The sequence below is a fragment of the Schistocerca nitens genome, chromosome 6, assembly GCF_023898315.1.
Source record: "Schistocerca nitens isolate TAMUIC-IGC-003100 chromosome 6, iqSchNite1.1, whole genome shotgun sequence".
Taxonomy (NCBI): Eukaryota; Metazoa; Arthropoda; class Insecta; order Orthoptera; family Acrididae; genus Schistocerca; species Schistocerca nitens.
This window is the reverse complement of record NC_064619.1, coordinates 709,473,968-709,495,155: the sequence shown is the minus strand read 5'-3', so window position 1 is coordinate 709,495,155 and position 21,188 is coordinate 709,473,968. Positions and strand designations below refer to the sequence as shown.

The 21,188-nt window shown below is 43.8% G+C and overlaps 1 protein-coding gene across 1 annotated transcript in view; it reads right to left on the bottom strand.

Annotated features, from left to right (window-relative positions):
• LOC126263582 (sodium channel protein 60E-like) overlaps positions 1–21,188 on the bottom strand; it is a 347,601-nt gene that overhangs the window by 282,505 nt on the left and 43,908 nt on the right. The window contains exons 4-5 of the mRNA XM_049960674.1: positions 11,971–12,154; positions 7,375–7,452 (exon numbers count right to left, since the gene is read on the bottom strand). Coding sequence (XP_049816631.1) covers positions 7,375–7,452; positions 11,971–12,154 — 262 coding nt within the window. The remainder of the gene's footprint in view (positions 1–7,374; positions 7,453–11,970; positions 12,155–21,188) is intronic.

Sequence of the window (21,188 nt, the reverse complement as noted above, 5' to 3'; positions counted from 1 at the left end):
AATGAGTGCCATGATCAGCTTTTAGAAATCACGAGTAAATTTAACCCCATTAACTCGCAACTTAGTTTTCAACTTTCGTTTCTTTTTCTGCACCGACACTTCTTTAATTTCGCTATCTGATGACGAATCCATATTTGTAAACAATTTTCATGAAGGAAACCGCATAGCACGACTTCTGATTGGCTCGCTACTCGGAAACAACGGCTGGTGAGTCAGGTTTGTCAACGAAATTCTGAATAAAACTAATAGCGGGATTTAAAATTGCAGTAACGTTTAGAAGATTGCCTCTCAGTTTCCAACTCATAATGAACAGTTTAAAATGGAGACCATTAAATTATACGAAACATTATCGGTTTTCGTGTGATGAGGACTCTTACTTGTCCCGACAAGGTTTAACTAAGTCTGGTTTTCAACTGAAAATTCGGGACAATCCACTTAAATCGGAACACGTTGCAGTCCTGGCTATGGTGATAAGGATCTCTAAAACGTTTACAGATTGTATCTCCTTTCGTTTTCACAACAGCTACTAAAGAACACCAAAAGCCAATTTCAAAACAAGATCTGTAGGTAGTATATTTAGCCGCTAGCGTTACATTTACTTAGGCTGTATCACAACATACCGTACTAAAAAATAACTTGTTTGTCGATAGATCTTTGCTTCGATGTACGCTTAATGTTTTTTGTGTTTTCAATTCCGAACTTTAACAGTTTAACATTTTTCGCGTGTGCACTGTCTACAGCGTTTAGGAGATCCCGTGACGAAAGAGTGACGTTGCGTGACGTCACGAGTCCTGACGCTCTTTAGTTGACTTGCAGTTTTTACTCCTGATCGACGTTTAGATCGCATTTGCGCGCACCAAGTTCGTTCACTTTCACCCTAAGCTCCTGTTCTAAATTTCAACCTCACTGAATTCTCACTCTGCTGTTTTCAGACTCGTACGCTATGCAATATGTGATCAAAAGTATCCGGACACCCCCAAAAACATACTTTTTCATATTAGGTGCATTGTGCTGCCACCTACTACCAGGTACTCCATATCAGCGACCTCAGTAGCCATTAGACACCGTGACGGAGCAGAATGGGGCGCTCCGCAGAACTCACGGACTTCGAACGTGGTCAGGTGATTGGGTGTCACTTGTGTCATACGTCTGTACGCGAGATTTCCACACTCCTAAACATCTCTAGGTCCACTGTATCCGATGTGATAGTGAAGTGGAAACGTGAAGGGAGACGTACAGCACAAAAGCGTACAGGCCGACCTCGCCTGTTGGCTGACAGAGACCGCCGACAGTTGAAGAGGGTCGTAATGTGTAATAGGCAGACATCTAGCCAGACCATCACACAGGAATTCCTGACTGCATCAGGATCCACTGCAAGTACCATGACAGTTAGGCAGGAGATCAGAAAACTTGGACTTCAGGGTCGAGCGGCTGCTCATAAGCCACACATCACGCCGGTAAATGCCAAACGGCGCCTCGCTTGGTGTAAGGAGCGTAAACATTGGACGATTAAACAGTGAAAAACGTTGTGTGGCGATCCGATGGTAGGGTGTGGGTATGGTGAATGCCTGGTGAACGTCGTCTGCTAGTGTGTGTAGTGCCAACAGTAAAATTCGGAGGCGATGGTGTTATGGAGTGGTCGTGTTTTTGATGGAGGGGGCTTGCACCCTTTGTTGTTTTGCGTGCCACTATCACAGCACAGGCCTACATTGATGTTTTAAGCACCTTCTTACTTCCCACTGTTGAAGAGTAATTCGGGGATGGCAACTGCATCCTTCAACACGATTGAGCAACTATTCAAAAAGCACGGCCTTTGGCGGAGTGGTTACGTGACAATAACATCCCTGTAATGGACTGGCCTGTACAGAGTCCTCACCTGAATCCTATAGAACACCTTTGGGATGTTTTGGAACGCCGACTTCGTGCCAGGAGTCACCGACCGACATTGATACCTCTCCTCAGTGGAGCACTACGAAAAGAATGGGCTGCCATTCCCCAGGAAACGTTTGAGCACCTTACTGAACGTATGCCTGCGAGAGTGGAAGCCGTCAACAAGGCAAAGGGTGGAACAACACCATACTGAATTCCAGCATTACCGATGGAAGGCGCCACGAAGTTGTTAAGTCATTTTCAGTCCGGTATCTGGATACTTTTGATCACATGGTGTAGTTATTCACAAGAAAATAAAACCCGCAAGAACTCAGACACAATATACTCAGAAACATAAATTTGCTGTAAACACACTTTCTTACACAAACACTATAAACATGTAGGGAAATAACGGCACACGTTTTGTGAGCTTATTTTTTCTTATCATTTGTGGTGCCGCTTATGTTACCGTATTCTAATGCAGTCTAGCGAGTCATTTATAAACTAAACATGTGCTTCCAACAGGAAATATGCTATCTAATGCCAGAAACACTGCCAAAATATTAATATTAAACGTCGATTAATTACGCATCAAAGTGTAAGAGGAATACATAGACAGGGGATCAGCCGCTTTGTTGATTGCTTTTCTTTGTAAGCAGCAGAACGTGCAAAACAAGGAGATTGGTAGGACCCCCTTAGATTGAACGAACAGAGCCTCTGGGGGGACCATAAGTAGTAGTAGTAGTAGTAGTAGTAGTAGTAGTAGTAGTATTAATAGTAGGCCTAGTTTTATTCATCCGTAGACTACTTCCTTTACGACGATATTGGAAGTAGAAGCCAAGTTCGGAAACGTCTCATACATGGAACTAATTGGCATTTCAAGGTGCAACTTTAAGACTAACTACTACTGTTCGAAAAATTCGATCTTGACAGTTCCAGAAACATTGGATGCCATTTTGTGGATCCGTGTAGGACATAGTTTAAAGACGTCCTGATAATCTAAGTTCTGTAATCCATTTTCGAGAAATTAAATTTATCTTTGGGGCGGCTCCACCTCATAGTCTTAAGTAAAAACCTTCACTGGGCTAGACTTCGTGAGACATTCTGGAACAGACATTTGCAGACACTGGTCAGGTAGACATGTCATTCGGTGAGTTATTATGTCACCAACACTACGTCCTTGGATTTCTAAAAAATGGCTCTGAGCACTATGGGACTCAACATCTTAGGTCATAAGTCCCCTAGAACTTAGAACTACTTAAACCTAACTAACCTAAGGACATCACACACACCCATGCCCGAGGCAGGATTCGAACCTGCGACCTTAGCAGTCCCGCGGTTCCGGACCGCAGCGCCAGAACCGCTAGACCACCGCAGCCGGCCCTTGGATTTCTATCCAAGGGGATTTCGCAAAGCTAAGATTTACCAAACGTCTTTAAACGATGTCCATTATTTTAAGACGCAAAATCATTGATAGCAACGTTACAGTTGATGCAGACGTATTGTATGGATTGTGGATCTAGGTGGAATTCAGATTATTAATTGTGCTTACCATTAAGGGAGCACGTATTCAAATACACTAAAAGAGTGTTGATTTTGTTAATCACTGTGGTGTCACAGCCAGACACCACTCTTACTAGGTGGTAGCCTTTAAATCGGCCGCGGTCCGTTAGTAAACGTCGGACCCGCGTGTCGCCACTATCAGTGATTGCAGACCGAGCGCCGCCACACGGCAGGTCTAGAGAGACTTCCTAGCACTCGCCCCAGTTGTACAACCGACTTTGCTAGCGATGGTTCACTGACAAAATACGCTCATTTGCCGAGACGATAGTTAGCATAGCCTTCAGTTACGTCATTTGCTACGACCTAGCAAGGCGTCATTATCAGTTATTATTGATATTGTGAATCATGTAGCGTCCAGACCGACGTTCACCATTAATGGATTAAAGTTAAGTATTCCACCACCTACGTCCTTTTTTCTAAATTCTAATTTCCTTGTCCTGTTCCAGACCTCACGCCAGCCTGCGTGAGCTAAAACGCGTGCCTTTCGGCCTCCTCTAGTAACACGGTGCTGGCTCTCCTGCCAACCAAAATATTGGCGACGAGGATGGGATCTGCCGCTCGCCGTCTGCTTTCAGCGACGGTGCCGTCCGGTCAGCGCCCTGGGGACCCATCTACTGGCTCGCCTCATCCCCAGGTGTTACCGACGCTGTCTTCCATTTTGCCCCATGGCGACGCGCCGCCGTCGCCGTCGCCGCCGCCGCCTGTTCTCCCGCCGGCGACGCCCGCAGTGGACGCTTCGCTGCAGCCGCCGGGCGCCTCCCTGGGTCACGCGCCGCCGATCGCTTCCCGGGACCAGTTGTCCTCCGACATGGAACTCTTGCCCGCTCCGGACCATATGTCGTCTTCGCCCGTCGGGTGCCCCGGTCCGGTGGAGGTCGACCCTTCGGCCCCTCCTGTCTCTCTGCGGGCGCATACACCGCATGTTCGCGTGCACCCTGGAGCCGGTTTTCAGGCGTTTCCTAGCTCCCCGCGGTCCGAATGGCAGGGTGCGGGTGGCACAGCCTCGCCTGTTGTTAGGCTCCCCACCTCGTCGCATACGTCAACATGGGGTCCTCTCCACGGCGGGCGGAAGCCTTATAACACAACAGTACGCCGATTTGCGGGGGAGGAATGTGGTGTCACCGCCAGACACCACACTTGCTAGGTGGTAGCCTTTAAATCGGCCGCGGTCCGTTAGTATACGTCGGACCCGCGTGTCTCCACTATCAGTGATTGCAGACCGAGCGCCGCCACACGGCAGGTCTAGAGAGACTTCCTAGCACTCGCCCCAGTTGTACAACCGACTTTGCTACATCTACATCTACATTTATACTCCGCAAGCCACCCAACGGTGTGTGGCGGAGGGCACTTTACGTGCCACTGTCATTACCTCCCTTTCCTGTTCCAGTCGCGTATGGTTCGCGGGAAGAACGACTGTCTGAAAGCCTCCGTGCGCGCTCTAATCTCTCTAATTTTACATTCGTGATCTCCTCGGGAGGTATAAGTAGGGGGAAGCAATATATTCGATACCTCATCCAGAAACGCACCCTCTCGAAACCTGGCGAGCAAGCTACACCGCGATGCAGAGCGCCTCTCTTGCAGAGTCTGCCACTTGAGTTTATTAAACATCTCCGTAACGCTATCACGGTTACCAAATAACCCTGTGATGAAACGCGCCGCTCTTCTTTGGATCTTCTCTATCTCCTCCGTCAACCCGATCTGGTACGGATCCCACACTGATGAGCAATACTCAAGTATAGGTCGAACGAGTGTTTTGTAAGCCACCTCCTTTGTTGATGGACTACATTTTCTAAGCACTCTCCCAATGAATCTCAACCTGGTACCCGCCTTACCAACAATTAATTTTATATGATCATTCCACTTCAAATCGTTCCGCACGCATACTCCCAGATATTTTACAGAAGTAACTGCTACCAGTGTTTGTTCCGCTATCATATAATCATACAATAAAGGATCCTTCTTTCTATGTATTCACAATACATTACATTTGTCTATGTTAAGGGACAGTTGCCACTCCCTGCACCAAGTGCCTATCCGCTGCAGATCTTCCTGCATTTCGCTACAATTTTCTAATGCTGCAACTTCTCTGTATACTACAGCATCATCCGCGAAAAGCCGCATGGAACTTCCGACACTATCTACTAGGTCATTCATATATATTGTGAAAAGCAATGGTCCCATAACACTCCCCTGTGGCACGCCAGAGGTTACTTTAACGTCTGTAGACGTCTCTCCATTGATAACAACATGCTGTGTTCTGTTTGCTAAAAACTCTTCAATCCAGCCACACAGCTGGTCTGATATTCCGTAGGCTCTTACTTTGTTTATCAGGCGACAGTGCGGTTCACTGACAAAATACGCTCTCATTTTCCTAGAGGATAGTTTAGCATAGCCTACAGCTACGTCATTTGCTACGACCTAGCAAGGCGCCATTATCAGTTATTATTGATATTGTGAATCATGTACCGTCCAGACCGAAGTTCACCATTAATGGATTAAAGTTAAGTATTCCACCAGCTACGTCCTTTTTTCTAAATTCTAATTTCCTTGTCCTGCTCCAGACCTCACGCCAGCCTGCGTGAGCTAAAACGCGTGCCTTTCGGCCTCCTCTAGTAACACGGTGTTGGCTCTCCTGCCAACCAAAACAATCACAAAAGCAGAAACTTCACATGTGTTACTTCCGATGCGATAATATGTTGAAGCTTTAAAACACTTTCGTCCTAATCGCCATGAGTAATACCACCAGCCTTGATTATCCTGCCGTTCACTTCAGCAAGGACTGGCAATAGTTATTTGCAAGCAGTCTTGCCACTAGGTGTCGTGGATGTCGGCTAAATCCATGGGTACCATTCACGATGTTTGACGCGTTGTTCCACGTATTCTGAATGGGATTTATAAGCGAGATTATGTAGACAGATCCAGGTTTGTAATTGCTCCCGAATCTCAAATCACAGTTTCAATCAGGAGTGCACGAAAATTTGGAAGCATACGATTTTCTAGATTTTGGAGTGGCTAGACAACATATGGTTCCGGAAGATAGTCGCGGGTTTCTCAGGACGATGTTGTCACCTGAAATCGTGAACTAGTTACCCTATATTTATTACCTCTGAGGATGGCCCCAACAGCAGGAGATAAAACAGTACAGGAAGTAAGCAGGAAGTAACACCCCTCCCGCTCCCCTCCAAAAAAAAAAAAAAAAAAAAAAAAAAAAAAAAAAAAAAAAAAAAAAAAAAAAAAACAGCGTGAGCTAGTTAGAGCTAGTTAGGTGTTTCTTTGTGCTATATGTGTTTTTTTTTTTCAGTCATCAGTCTTCTGACTCGTTTGATGCGGCCCGCTACTAATTCCTATCCCGTGCCAACCTCTTCACCTCAGAGTAGCACTTGTAACCTACGTCTTCGGTTATTTGCTGGATGTTTTCCAATCTCTGTCTTCTACAGCTCCCCCTAACACCATGGTGGTAATTCCCTGATGTCTTAACACCTGTCCTATCATCCTGTTACTTCTTCCCTTCAGCGTTTCCGTCGTGTTCCTTTTTTCGCAGATTCTGCAGAGGACTTCCTCATTCCGTATCTTATCAGCCCACCAACATTTTTCTGTAACACCACATCTCAAACGCTTCGATTCTCTTCTGTTCCTGTTTTCCCACTCTTGATGATTCACAACCACACAGTGCTTTGTTACAAACGCACATATTCAGAAATTTCTTCCTCAAGTTAAGACCTGTGATAGCAGCAGACTTCTTCTGACCAGGAACAGTCCGTTTGCCTACGCTAGCTGCTTTTTATGTCCTCCTTCCTTCATTCGTGCAGTATCAGGAATTAAATCATAAGAAATTCCAGAAGTGTGTTTTTTTAGTTTGTTAGCGAATAAAAAAACTTTTCTTATGTCACGCACTAAATTTCCAGGCAGACTTAAAACTGCCGAGAAACTGTGACCACGTACCTCGCACCAGTCGTGTTGCCACATATGACAGGATCGTCCTCTTCGTTGTACAACCAGTTGTCCTCGTTTCTTATCCACCTACAACAAACATGTATTATGTTACACACAAATGGAGAAGTAATTCACTTAAGATATTACTAGTAGTAACACTGATTTCTTCTATACTCAGAGTAATATGAGAATTAAGCATGAGTTCTGATTATATCATACGTCTATGCTGACTCAAGTAAACATTTGAAAGGGCAGTGAGATAATAAGATACACATTTTGCATTAGACACGATTATGCGAAGGCCAGAATTATGAATAATGCGTATCATTTTCTACTGCAAAAAGTAAATATAATAACTTAAAATATTCAATCTTTCAGGTTGTTTTGTATAGGATGTCTAAGTAAGAAGTAAGGGATTGTAATTGGGTGTACTCATTGTTTGAAAGATTGTTAGTTATACTGTTTGTAACGGAGAATAAGTAGCGGACATAAATGGTATCTGTCGTCAATATTTAAAGTTAAATGTGGTGCAGAAGTGTCCTCGCTAGAATTATAAAGTCAGAGCTAAGTTATTGCTTTGCTTAGAAGAAATGAAGAATCCCGTAACTCACGACGTGTGGTGTCTCAAACTGCGTGAGAATTTTCGAGCTCCTCTCCCAGGAAAATACTGGCGAATTGCTACTGTAAACGCTCCCCCCCCCCCCCCCCCCGCCCCCTCCTCCCACCCAGTCCTCCTCAAATCGCCAACCCTACAATGTTTTATTGTCGGTTGCATTATAGCCTTGTTTGCTGTTGATACGTCTTGGGTTTCCTAGACCGCGCCTCGTGAATTATGTACCTGTTTTCTTCAGTGCAGCACAAAATGTCAGTGGCTGGAGGAAGAAGTCAGTGATATAGATCGAGAAACAGGCGAAAAAGAAGACGATTTTGTAACAGCCAGAGATCACAATTCTGCTAGCGAACAAGAGAATCATTCAGCGGAAGAACTTACGGACAATGGTGACGAGGTGCTCTCTGTTTCTCCAACAAAATACTTAGTATTACTTAAAATCAAATGAAGCACGAATGGTGGTAAAGAAAAATGTAGATCAGAGCGTTTAATGTCAGTTTTGCAGACTTCCTTTTTGTACCTATCGCGTGCAGTTTTTATGTGCAAGTTTAAACCCTGGAATTTAGGTTTTTATGTGAAAATGTACACTGTCCAGTAACATTAATGTCACCACCGCCTACGTTCTATGTCAGCGTGCGGTAACTACTCACAGATGGCAGGTGGCACCACTCGCAGTGGAGGGTATATAAAACGTTCCGGGGACCAGGAAAACAGTGAAATTGTCGTAAGGCGGAACCGAAGCTATTTTACGTCCAAAAGGGCACGATCTTTTTTTTTATTTTTTTATTTTTTTTTTTTAGAACGCATAAACGCAATGTTAGAGAACTGAATTTTACATTCGAAAAATTGAAGTAGCTCTGTAGCACCTACACGGTCTAGTAACGTGAATGTTACTACCTGCCAGAAGCTTGAATAACCAATTTTGGCAATGAGCACGTGCAGGAAAGAGTCATTGATGTTGAAGTACACCATCCACGGAAAAATGGCGCCGTCTAAAACCGAAGCAACTGTGGTGCTCCATGGACCTTTGATGACAGGGGTGAAAGACGGCTACGGACATGTGTATGGGCGAAGAGAAGTACAACTGTTCCGAAACTGACCGCCCAGCTGATCCAAGGGGCTACCAACAGTATCTCCTCAACGAACGTTCAGCGAGTATGGGTCTAGCGGCAGGCTCGTGGTTCATGCACCATGTCGACTGCTGTTCAGCGAGGACGAAGACTGGAATTTGCACGCCAGTACCATAACTGGACATCCACTGAGTGGCGACAGGTGTCCTTTCCAGATGAGTCATGTTTGATGCCCCATCGGACAGATGGCCGTTGGTGTGTAAAGCATGAATCGTCTGAAAGTAAATACCCCACAACCGTCGTCGCAAGGGTCCATGCCAGAGGCATTCTCAGGGTGGTCTCGTCACTCTGGAAGACACAGTGGGTCAATTCTAGCATACATCTCTACTTGGGGACCATGTCCACTCCTACATGCACTTAGTTTTTCCTCGGAACGATGGCATCTACCAGTAGGACAATGCAGCATGTCACACAGCTCGCGGTGTGCGTGTTTGGTTCGCATGGCACCAGGGTGACTGTGCCGTACTCCAGCGGCCACAAACCTCTCTGGATTTAATACCAATCGAGAATCTGTGGGACCACCTTGATCAGGCCGTTCGCGCCACGCATCCGCCACTGAGAAACATAGCGCAGCTGGCCACGTCTGAGGAGTTGGCCTGTCTCCACAAACCTATCGGTACCTTTGAAAATCTCAGTGACATTCCCTGTACGTGGGTGCTACCAAAGGTGGTTATACAGGCTTCTGACAGGTGGTCACATTAACATTACTAGATTGTGTACGTGCTACAGAGATAGTATAATTCAAAAAATAAATAAAAATATAAAATTCAGTTCTTTAACAGCTCGTTTGTGTGTTATATTTAAAAAAAGCGCATAAAAGTATGTGATTTTGTTTGATAAAAAGTAAAGCCCTACAGGCTTTATTTTGTTGTTGTTCTGGTCTTCAGTCCAGAGACTGGATTGATGCAGCGCTCCATGCTACTGTATCCTGTGCACGTTCCTTCATCTCCCAGTACCTACTGCAACCTACATCCTTCTGAATCTTCAAGTGTATTCATCTCTTGGTCTCCCTCTAAGATTTTTACCCTCCACGCTGCCCTCCAATACTAAATTGGTGATCCCTTGATGCCTCAGAACATGTCCTACCAACCGATCCCTTCTTCTAGTCAAGTTGTGCCACAAATTTCTCTTCTCACCAATTCTATTCAATACCTCCTAATTAATTATGTGATCTATCCATCTAATCTTCAGGCTTTATTTTGTGCAATAAAATCGGGAAGGAGTATTTAAACAACACTTAAATAATTGTAAAAGTTAACCTTACATAACTTAAAATTTTCCAATGATTTACACCTCAAATCTCGGTTTAAGCACCGGGTTACAGAGAGTGAACGTCGCAATATACGTTACAAAGAAGTCACGACGTAACTTAATGGGTGAAAATTCTTAAGTTGTTGGTGATTGTGAGAGTTGCCCAGAAAGTAATGCACAGCATTTGTTTTTCTCAACCGAAAACAATGCTACGAGTACTAAACTATACGTATGTATTATTTCAAGTCGCCTGAGTGAGAGCGCCAAGTTTCCATCACTTCCGACAGATAGCGTAGTTGCAGGGCAGTTTTAAAATGGCGTCTGTAAGTTACAAGCAACGTGCTGTTGTTGAATTTCTCACTACAGTGAAAGAAACTGTGAGGAATATTCACAAACGCTTGTGCAAAGTCTATGGAGCATCTGCTGTCGACAGAAGTACAATTAGTCTCTGGGCACGGATGGTGATGTCTTCAGGAGGCGGTTCGGCGGACTCCACGATTTGCAGCGGTCAGGGAGACCAATGTGGGCTGTCACACCTGACATTTCGCAGAGGGCACTTGTCTGGGCCATTAAAGGATGACATTCGTGGAAGACTTTTTTTAAGAACTTTTCAAAGCAGACAGCGTTTCTTGAATTTTACATTTGCAAATTATAATATCGAGTTTCGTCAGTACCATCTGTTAGGTATCGGTAAGGAGACTACTTAGAAAAATGAACCTTTTAAATTGTGACGTAGAACAGTATGATACGTTAGTTAACACAACTGCGAAACTTAGTATCGTAAGAATATACATATGTTTTGTTTTTAAAATTATGTCCATCGTTTGCATTATCATATTTTGATAATCGACTGCCTTAATTATTGATCTAATAGCCGTGCACTCTAATCATGTGGAATATACAGCTGTCTGTGAAAGCGAGATTAGATTCAACTTTCTTCCCCAATCACTTTCTAAACCCGTATGTTAATTCAGTATTTAGAATAAAATAAGGCAGATAATTATTCCAGTGAATGACAGTAATCACTGTTCTAGTCAAACAACTGTAAGAATTACAGTATGCAGCTACATGCAGTCACAGTTCGTTCTCAATAAATGTTTCCTTGAGAGGAACTGCAACAAGGACTATTAACTAGAAATTTCTCAAGGAAAACCCTGATTATGATGACATCGTCTTGTTCAGCTGAGAGTGTCACACAGAACATAGGTGGATGAGGCAGTCAACACTATAATGTGACACATTTCGAATTCTCTTCAATCCCTATGTAGCATATATACTATATAGAATTTTTTTTTCCTAGCTCAGGGAATAAACCAAACGTGCTGTGTACACAATATGCATTAACTGCATCACTTGTTTTCCGTCTTTGCATGTTCCCATTAGGTCGCACCATATGTTCAAAAAGGGTGTTCATCACAATGTTAGCAGTCTTAGAAAATTAAAGGTAATTTTGGACAAGAATGCGTTTACACCCTGCTGTGACATGCCCAAGAACATTGGATTGAGCAATAACAATGCATTCAACAACAATATAAACTTTTCACTCATAAAATCTGAGCCCAGGGCTGAGGAGGACAAGTAACAGATAGTAGCAAAGGCATGCCTGCAACTTACTCGGTGAACTCGGCGTGCGTGACGTTGGTGGTGTTCATTCGGCTGACGCACTTGTTCCTCAGCTCTCCCATGTACACCTGCAGCGCGAACAGAGCAAACACCATCAGGCAGAAGATCGTCAGCGTCATGACTTCCGCCAATTGCCTGAATGAGTGGAGGAGGGCGTTGATGATAGTCTTCAGGCCTGAAAACACGATTCCCACCGTCACTAAGAGTTAAGCAACGCAACAGAATAATTGCACAGGAACGCAAATTTTAAAGTACCACATTGCGTAATACAGAGGTTCTCAAACTGTTTGGCCTTGGGCCTAGCTCCCTTTACCATTTGACTTGCGGGACGTCACTTCGTTACCCTTTCTTAACACGTTTTTATTAGGTCGCTTTCTTGTGTCTCTCTATTGCGTACATAATTTGCAATTGATTTTAAACTAACTTCCCGGTGAGCTAGAGGCTTGAAACTTTCAACACAGCTCACAGCTCGATGACACTGCAATATTAACTCGCTTTCTTGAAGGGTGTGAGGCGGTGGGTGTTTTCTGTTCCACTGATATTTCTCTCTTTCCCTGTTCCAGTCGCGAATGATTCACGGCAAGGACAGTTGCTGGTAAGCCGCTATGTGAGCTCAGTTGTATATAATTCTTTTTCTTCGCTGTCTTTCCGAGAGATACACGTAGCGGAAACAATATATTCCGTGACTTACATGGAAAAAACCTGAAATAAACCTGAAATTCAGCACATCTCTACTATATTCTCATCAAGACGTTTGGAAACGATTTAAATATTTCACAAACACAAGACTGAAAAGCAGAAAATAAATTTTTAAATAAAAAACTTTTTCAATATAATACATTTATAAAATGCAGTAAAAAGTATAAAACATTTTCTCCTAGCACCTTACAGACTCCTAAAGCTATATACAGATAGTCCAGAAAATTTGTGGTTGTGAATTTTTGGTATCTGTGAGAATAGTTGGGCCAATAGCCTTGTTGCAGTGGTAACACTTGTTCCCATCAGATCACTGAATTTAAGCGCTGTCGGGATTGCCTAGCACTTGGATGGGTCACTATCCGGGTGTGCCGAGTGCTGTTGGCAAGTGGGGGGCACTCATCCCTTGTGAGGCCAATTGAGTGGCTACTTGACTGAGAAGTAGTGACACCGGTCACGAAAACTGGCAACGGTCGGGAGAGCGGTGTGTAGGCCACGTGCCCCACCGTATCTGCATCAAGTGATGCCTTAGGGCATAGGATGAAACGGAGGCCTGGCGGTACCGTTCGGCCTTCAAGGCCTGCTCGGACAGTGTTTTTTTTATGAGAATATCTGTAAAATTTAAAATGAAAAACGAGGGCCAAATCCAGTAGATAATAGTGGGGAGTATAGAGAGTAGCTGTTATTGAAAATGATCACACAACAGTTCATATTATTTGCAATGCAGTAAAATTGTTACTGACTGAGTTGAACTATTCATGCATCAGTCGTATAAGGGACGTTAAAAAAGAAACGAGCCGGCGTCTGGAATGCGCAAACCGGTGACAGGTGTGGCGTGTGTAACGAGTTGTGGTTCCAACCAGAACGTGGAAGTTCATAGCCCGTCGCTAGAGGGCACACGTGCACGTCACGTGACTATTCAGAGCTAGCAGCATGCATCAATAGTCCAACGCTGTCGCATTGCAAACAGTGGTATGGACGGGTCAAAAGAAGAGCATAGATGTGTTGTTCGTTTTCTGATAGCAGAAGGAATAAGAGGAACGGACATTCATCGACGAATGTCACAAGTGTACGGCGAACACTGCATTTCCCTTGCAAGCATCAAGGCGTGGCACAAGCGCTTCAGGGAAATATGAGTGTCGTTAGCCGATGATGCACGGTCTGGAGCACCACACTGCATTACCGATGACGTCGTCCAGCTGGTGGACGCACTCATTACCCAGGACCGCCGAGTGACAGTGAAAGCCGTAGCCGCCGTGGTGGGATTGAGCGTCGGAAGTGTTCACACCATCATGAAGGAACGACTGCACATGCGCAAAGTGTGTGCCCAATGGGTGCCCCACAGTCTTCAACCACACCATGAAGCATGTCGAATGGTCAACTGTCTTGCTCATCTGCAGCGTTATGCCCGGGAAGGGAATGCGTTCCTGGCACGAGTGGTGGCTGGAGATGAGTCATGGAGTCATCACTTCGAACCAGAGTCAAAACGACAAAGTCTCCAGTGAAAGCATCCAGGGTCACCACCACCAAAAAAAGCAAAGGTCATCCACACGAGTGCAGGAAAGGATATTCTTTGACCAAGATGGCCCCCTTCTGATTCCCTTCCTAAAGCACGGAGAACAATGAATGCCAGCGTTACTCGTAAACCTTGACCACCCTTCGCCAAGCGATCAAATCAAACCAACCAGGCAATCTCACCCGTGGGGTCATTCTGCTCTACGACAATGCAACGCCTCATACGGCCAACACAGTCGCGTCACTCCTGCAGAAATTCAAACGGGTGATCGTCGGCCACCCTCCATACAATCCGGACCTCTCTCCCTGTGATTATGCCATTTTGGTCCCCTTAAAAAGGCTCAGAGTGGTAAACGATTCACCTCGCACAACGACGCCCTGCTGTACGTGCGGAACTGGTTAACATCGCAGCCCCGGGAATTTTATGAGACAGCCGATCACCGCCTTGTGTCACAGTGGGACAAGTGTCTCAACTGCCAGGGTCAATATTATAACATACAGGTACTGGTTTCTGTAATTATGCATCCGGCTCGTTTCTTTTTGAACGCTCCTTATATATTGCATACACCCCACGTTTTTCGTTATTATTTTACGTTTTCATTTTACGAGTATTGTCATAACTACACTCCTGGAAATGGAAAAAAGAACACATTGACACCGGTGTGTCAGACCCACCATACTTGCTCCGGACACTGCGAGAGGGCTGTACAAGCAATGATCACACGCACGGCACAGCGGACACACCAGGAACCGCGGTGTTGGCCGTCGAATGGCGCTAGCTGCGCAGCATTTGTGCACCGCCGCCGTCAGTGTCAGCCAGTTTGCCGTGGCATACGGAGCTCCATCGCAGTCTTTAACACTGGTAGCATGCCGCGACAGCGTGGACGTGAACCGTATGTGCAGTTGACGGACTTTGAGCGAGGGCATATAGTGGGCATGCGGGAGACCGGGTGGACGTACCGCCGAATTGCTCAACACGTGGCGCGTGAGGTCTCCACAGTACATCGATGTTGTCGCCAGTGGTCGGCGGAAGGTGCACGTGCCCGTCGACCTGGGACCGGACCGCAGCGACGCACGGATGCACGCCAAGACCGTAGGATCCTACGCAGTGCCGTAGGGGACCGCACCGCCACTTCCCAGCAAATTAGGGACACTGTTGCTCCTGGGGTATCGGCGAGGACCATTCGCAACCGTCTCCATGAAGCTGGGCTACGGTCCCGCACACCGTTAGGCCGTCTTCCGCTCACGCCCCAACATCGTGCAGCCCGCCTCCAGTGGTGTCGCGACAGGCGTGAATGGAGGGACGAATGGAGACGTGTCGTCTTCAGCGATGAGAGTCGCTTCTGCCTTGGTGCCAATGATGGTCGTATGCGTGTTTGGCGCCGTGCAGGTGAGCGCCACAATCAGGACTGCATACGACCGAGGCACACAGGGCCAACACCCGGCATCATGGTGTGGGGAGCGATCTCCTACACTGGCCGTACACCACTGGTGATCGTCGAGGGGACACTGAATAGTGCACGGTACATCCAAACCGTCATCGAACCCATCGTTCTACCATTCCTAGACCGGCAAGGGAACTTGCTGTTCCAACAGGACAATGCACGTCCGCATGTATCCCGTGCCACCCAACGTGCTCTAGAAGGTGTAAGTCAACTACCCTGGCCAGCAAGATCTCCGGATCTGTCCCCCATTGAGCATGTTTGGGACTGGATGAAGCGTCGTCTCACGCGGTCTGCACGTCCAGCACGAACGCTGGTCCAACTGAGGCGCCAGGTGGAAATGGCATGGCAAGCCGTTCCACAGGACTACATCCAGCATCTCTACAATCGTCTCCATGGGAGAATAGCAGCCTGCATTGCTGCGAAAGGTGGATATACACTGTACTAGTGCCGACATTGTGCATGCTCTGTTGCCTGTGTCTATGTGCCTGTGGTTCTGTCAGTGTGATCATGTGATGTATCTGACCCCAGGAATGTGTCAATAAAGTTTCCCCTTCCTGGGACAATGAATTCACGGTGTTCTTATTTCAATTTCCAGGAGTGTATTAAAAATACACAAGCACAATTTCGGACTATCTGTATGGGGTTAGGAATCGTATGGTGCTAGGAGAAAATATTTGTACTTTTTAGTCAATTTTAAAAGTGTGTTACAGTAATAAGTTATTTAATTAAATAATTATTTTACATGACATTGCTAACGTCAGAGGTGAGTCTATGTGATTAAAAAATTTCAATCAGTAATTACTCCACTTCCCAGATATGGGAAACTCGGATAATAGCTGACAGAGGATCGTATCGAGCAAGAGCTGTTGCCATGTATACTCTATAGCTAGTGGCAACACCTATCGCGCCACTGCTGTGTGAACTGTGAAAGAACGAGACCACTCATTCGCTTTTGAATAGAAACTAGAGTGAATTTCAGACTGACAACAGATTTATCTGTTCCTGGTGAGATTTTCTGTGGGCGGACTTAACTGTGGAGTGCTGCGTTTTGATTGTTAGTATCTAATTTTACTTTTTACTGTATCTTTGGCTACAAAGGATATTATTCTCTATATTCTAGGCTGTGACAGTGTATATCCCCTTAACAGCAATGAGGATGTTATAATGCCACAGCGGTATGTACAGGTTGTAGCGGAAAAAACACATAGAATAAAAATTTAAATCTTTATGTTCTTTATTTAATAGGCAAAAATGTAGAAGCTAAGGCGAAAATGAGATAAAAAACATAAAAGAAACAATAGAAAATTAAAACTTTTTAAAATGATAATGAGCGAAACGAATGAGAAATATTACTTCCAAAAAGTGCATTAGATGACAGATTTAAAGCTTCATGGGATAACAAAGAGGTGGCCACGAAACCTGTTTTAGGAGATAATGAGTTCTTTCCGAAAGCGTTCAGTGATGAACAGGATACAGTATTGTACGACCGATGAAATCTTCGAAGAAGACAGCAGTTAGATTCGTGACGGTTCGACCCATGGGAATTGTGCACATAAAGAGCTGAACAGTCTTTACTATATGCATGAAGTTTCGTTAAAGATTAAACTGATATTATGGTTTGAGCTTATTCTGTTCACAATTTAATAATTTTATTATGAATTTTTGTTAATTTGAGTCAAGTCTCTCCCGACATGGAAACTTGCACGTAATTAAATTAAACGTTTTATGATCCAATTAAAACTTTCTGTAACAAAATGGAAATTTTTATACGCTACAGCTCCGATACAACCTTCCAACAATTTAAACGACCAACTGGAAATGATGGATAAAATTTTTAAAAAAGAAAGTCTGTTTTTATGATATTGTTGTATTAAGTAACAAAATGTTCAAATATGTGTGAATTCCTAAGGGACCAAACTGCTGAGGTTACCGGTCCCTAGACTTACACACTACTTAAACTAACTTATGCTAAGAACAAAACACACACCCATGCCCGAGGGAGGACTTGAACCTCCGGCGGAAGGGGCCGCGCAATCGTGACATGGCGTCTCAAACCGCGCGGCCACTCCGCGCGGCTATTGAGTAACATATCATAGAATTGTTTAGTGGGAAGAACGTTCCAACACAACCTGAAGGTTGTTACAATTTCGAAAAAGCTTGTCTACATCTACATCTTCGTGATTACTCTGCTGTTCACAATAAAGTACCTGGCAGAGGGTTCAATGAACCACCTCCAAGCTGTCTCTTTACCGTTCCACTCTCGAACGGCGCAGGGGAAAAACGACCGCTTAAATTTTTCTGTGCTAGCCCTGATTTCTCTTATGTTATCGTGATGATCATGTACCTATGTAGGTAGGTGCCAACAGAATGTTTTCGCAATCGGAGGAGAAAACTGGTGATTGACATTTCATGAGAAGATCCTTTGTTTTAGTGACGTCTTCTCCAATTCACGTATCATTTCTGTGCCACTATCTCCCCTATTTCGCGATAATACAAAACAGGCTGCCCTTCTTTGAACCTACGATATGTGTGCGATACTACTCAATCTTCACCTAAGGTTTATTATTGTTATCGACATATGAACTGCCAGCTCGGACGTCGCTTGCTTGTTCAGTAGAATGGATTCGGCATTCTTTTCTCTTCCGATTAGAATGAAACAGAACATCTAGCTTTTGTGGACCTGAAACTTACCTTAGGCAATGGACCAAAGCATAAATTATTCAAAGTTTTAGACAAATATGAAGTCAATCTAGTACTACTCTCAAATCTATGCATGAAGCCAAAGGTTACGAGAAGATTTTCAAAATTTACTCAAAACTTTTAAAATAATATGAAACGTAGAGTGTCATTCACTCATTTAAAATTATGTTCAAGAAACTCCTACAAACGCGCTGAGCAACACACATTTTCTCTCACATTTCTTCGTTTCTGTAGCTTCTCGAACGTTGCAGCCGATAGGCCTGTGCTAACTGGCTGTGGTCGCACACAAATATTTAAATAAAACAAGCGGTGTCTTATAAATAAGTGTTTACTGACTTTATTCATCTGTTATCACTGTGGAGATTTGAATCTAATAATTGCACAATTTATTACCACGAACGCTACATAATCTGCATCCGGTGGAGGGAATTCTGAAGTAAGGGACTGTGGTGGTGCTAACGGCTACAACAAATGGAGTTCACTGTGCTGTGGAGACGAATGTCATTGTAAACTAGCAAATGGAAGACTGTTTGCGCGATATACAGCACCGAACAAATAGGAATTATCGCCTTAATGTTTCAAGAATACTGTAGTTAATTATTATGTATTGGGTACAGATCGCCGAAGACAAGAATTGTGAGTGATAAAATAATAGCTATCTACTTTCATTGTAAAATGGAAATTTAATAATGTAAAATACTCACTCTATCGTGGTTGTTTCGCTTGGTATGTCAAAGAAAAATGTGTTGTTGTTGTGGTCTTCAGTCCTGAGACTGGTTTGATGCAGCTCTCCATGCTACTCTATCCTGTGCAAGCTTCTTCATCTCCCAGTACCTACTGCAACCTACATCCTTCTGAATCAGCTTAGTGTATTCATCTGTTGGTCTCCCTCTACGATTTTTACCCTCCACGCTGCCCTCCAATACTAAATTGGTGATCCCTTGATGCCTCAGAACATGTCCTACCAACCGATCCCTTCTTCTCGTCAAATTGTGCCACAAACCTCTCTTCTCCCCAATCCTATTCAATACCTCCTCATTAGTTACGTGATCTACCCACCTTATCTTCAGCATTCTTCTGTAGCACCACATTTCGAAAGCTTCTATTCTCTTCTTGTCCAAACTATTTATCGTCCATGTTTCACTTCCATACGTGGCTACACTCCATACAAATTCTTTCAGAAATGACTTCCTGACACTTAAATCTATACTCGATGTTAACAAATTTCTCTTCTTCAGAAACGCTTTCCTTGCCATTGCCAGTCTACATTTTATATCCTCTCTACTTCGTCCATCATCAGTTATTTTTCTCCCCAAATAGCAAAACTCCTTTACTACTTTAAGTGTCTCATTTACTAATCTAATTCCCTCAGCATCACCCGACTTAATTCGACTACATTCCATTATCCTCGTTTTGCTTTTGTTGATGTTCATCTTATATCCTCCTTTCAAGACACTATCCATTCCATTCAACTGCTCTTCCAAGTCCTTTGCTGTTTCTGACAGAATTACAATGTCATCGGCGAACCTCAAAGTTTTTATTTCTTCTCCATGGATTTTAATACCTACTCCGAATTTTTCTTTTGTTTCCTTTACGGCTTGCTTAATATACAGATTGAATAACATCAGGAGAGGCTACAACCCTGTCTCACTCCCTTCCCAACCACTGTTTCCCTTTCATGTCCCTCGACTCTTATAACTGCCATCTGGTTTCTGTACAAATTGTAAATAGCCTTTCGCTCCCTGTATTTTAGCCCTGCCACCTTTAGAATTTGAAAGAGAGTATTCCAGTCAACATTGTCAAAAGAATAAGATATGTGAAATATATTATTTCATTCTGCCAAGAGTCGAAAAGACTGTAATTCACACTGTTTTAGAAGATAGTCACTTAGGAATGTAAATGTTGCAGGTTGTTTATATTTTATGTTAAATCTGGACCAGAAGTGTCCAGCTAGAAGTGTTCAGCTACAGTGGTACAGGTATAGATGTTGTATAATCTCTCTGTTTAGAAAAGATAAAAAAGAAGTATACTAGAAAGTATTTTTTAAGTTGCTGGCAATTATAGCTCGTAGAAAAAGTGTTGAAGCCGATAGTTTCATCATTTATCTGCTGTTTTTTAAAAATCATATTCAGTGAAGAAATCTGTGTAGAAAGTAAGAAACCTTATCCTAATTATTTTTTTAAATTGTCAAACATATATTGTTACTTGAATTTAACGCGTTGAAATGATAATATCGAAATTTGTCAGTATTATTTGTTTGGTACATATCAATAAACTAAATACATTCTAGGAAATATAGTTGACATCGTGGCAGTTTCCAGTTAACTAGATACGATTTTTCTGGGCTAATATATTTAACTTTAACTGACAAGCAGAAAAAGAAATTAATGAAGCACCTTTTCACTTTGCACATCTGTGATAAAGGCTTGCATTAAGGCAAAGATTAATTCACTGAAAAGGCAATAAATATTTGATATATATCTTGTAAATTTTTTTCGTGTTGCTGGCCAGTAATATGCACGAGAAGGGATACAAACGTGACTGCAGGTGTTGTGTTGGGGAGAATTTCAAATAGGAGCGGCTGGCCTGACATTAACAGCAAAATGAGGTTCATAACCTAGAACTGGTCAGAAATGTTAACGGGGTTAGGAGCCACTTAAATAATATGTTCATCCAACGATAAACTGGACGTGTTTTCACTAACATTATTTTGTTTTCTGTTCCACTGAGGCTGTAACTGCACACGATGTATGGCGACAGCTTTTAGTTTCCATACTGTTCTACTGCTTGTCGCCTACACAACCAGTTTGCTTGTTACGAATGTGCTCTGAAGTTTGCGTCGGTTAGTGGCAG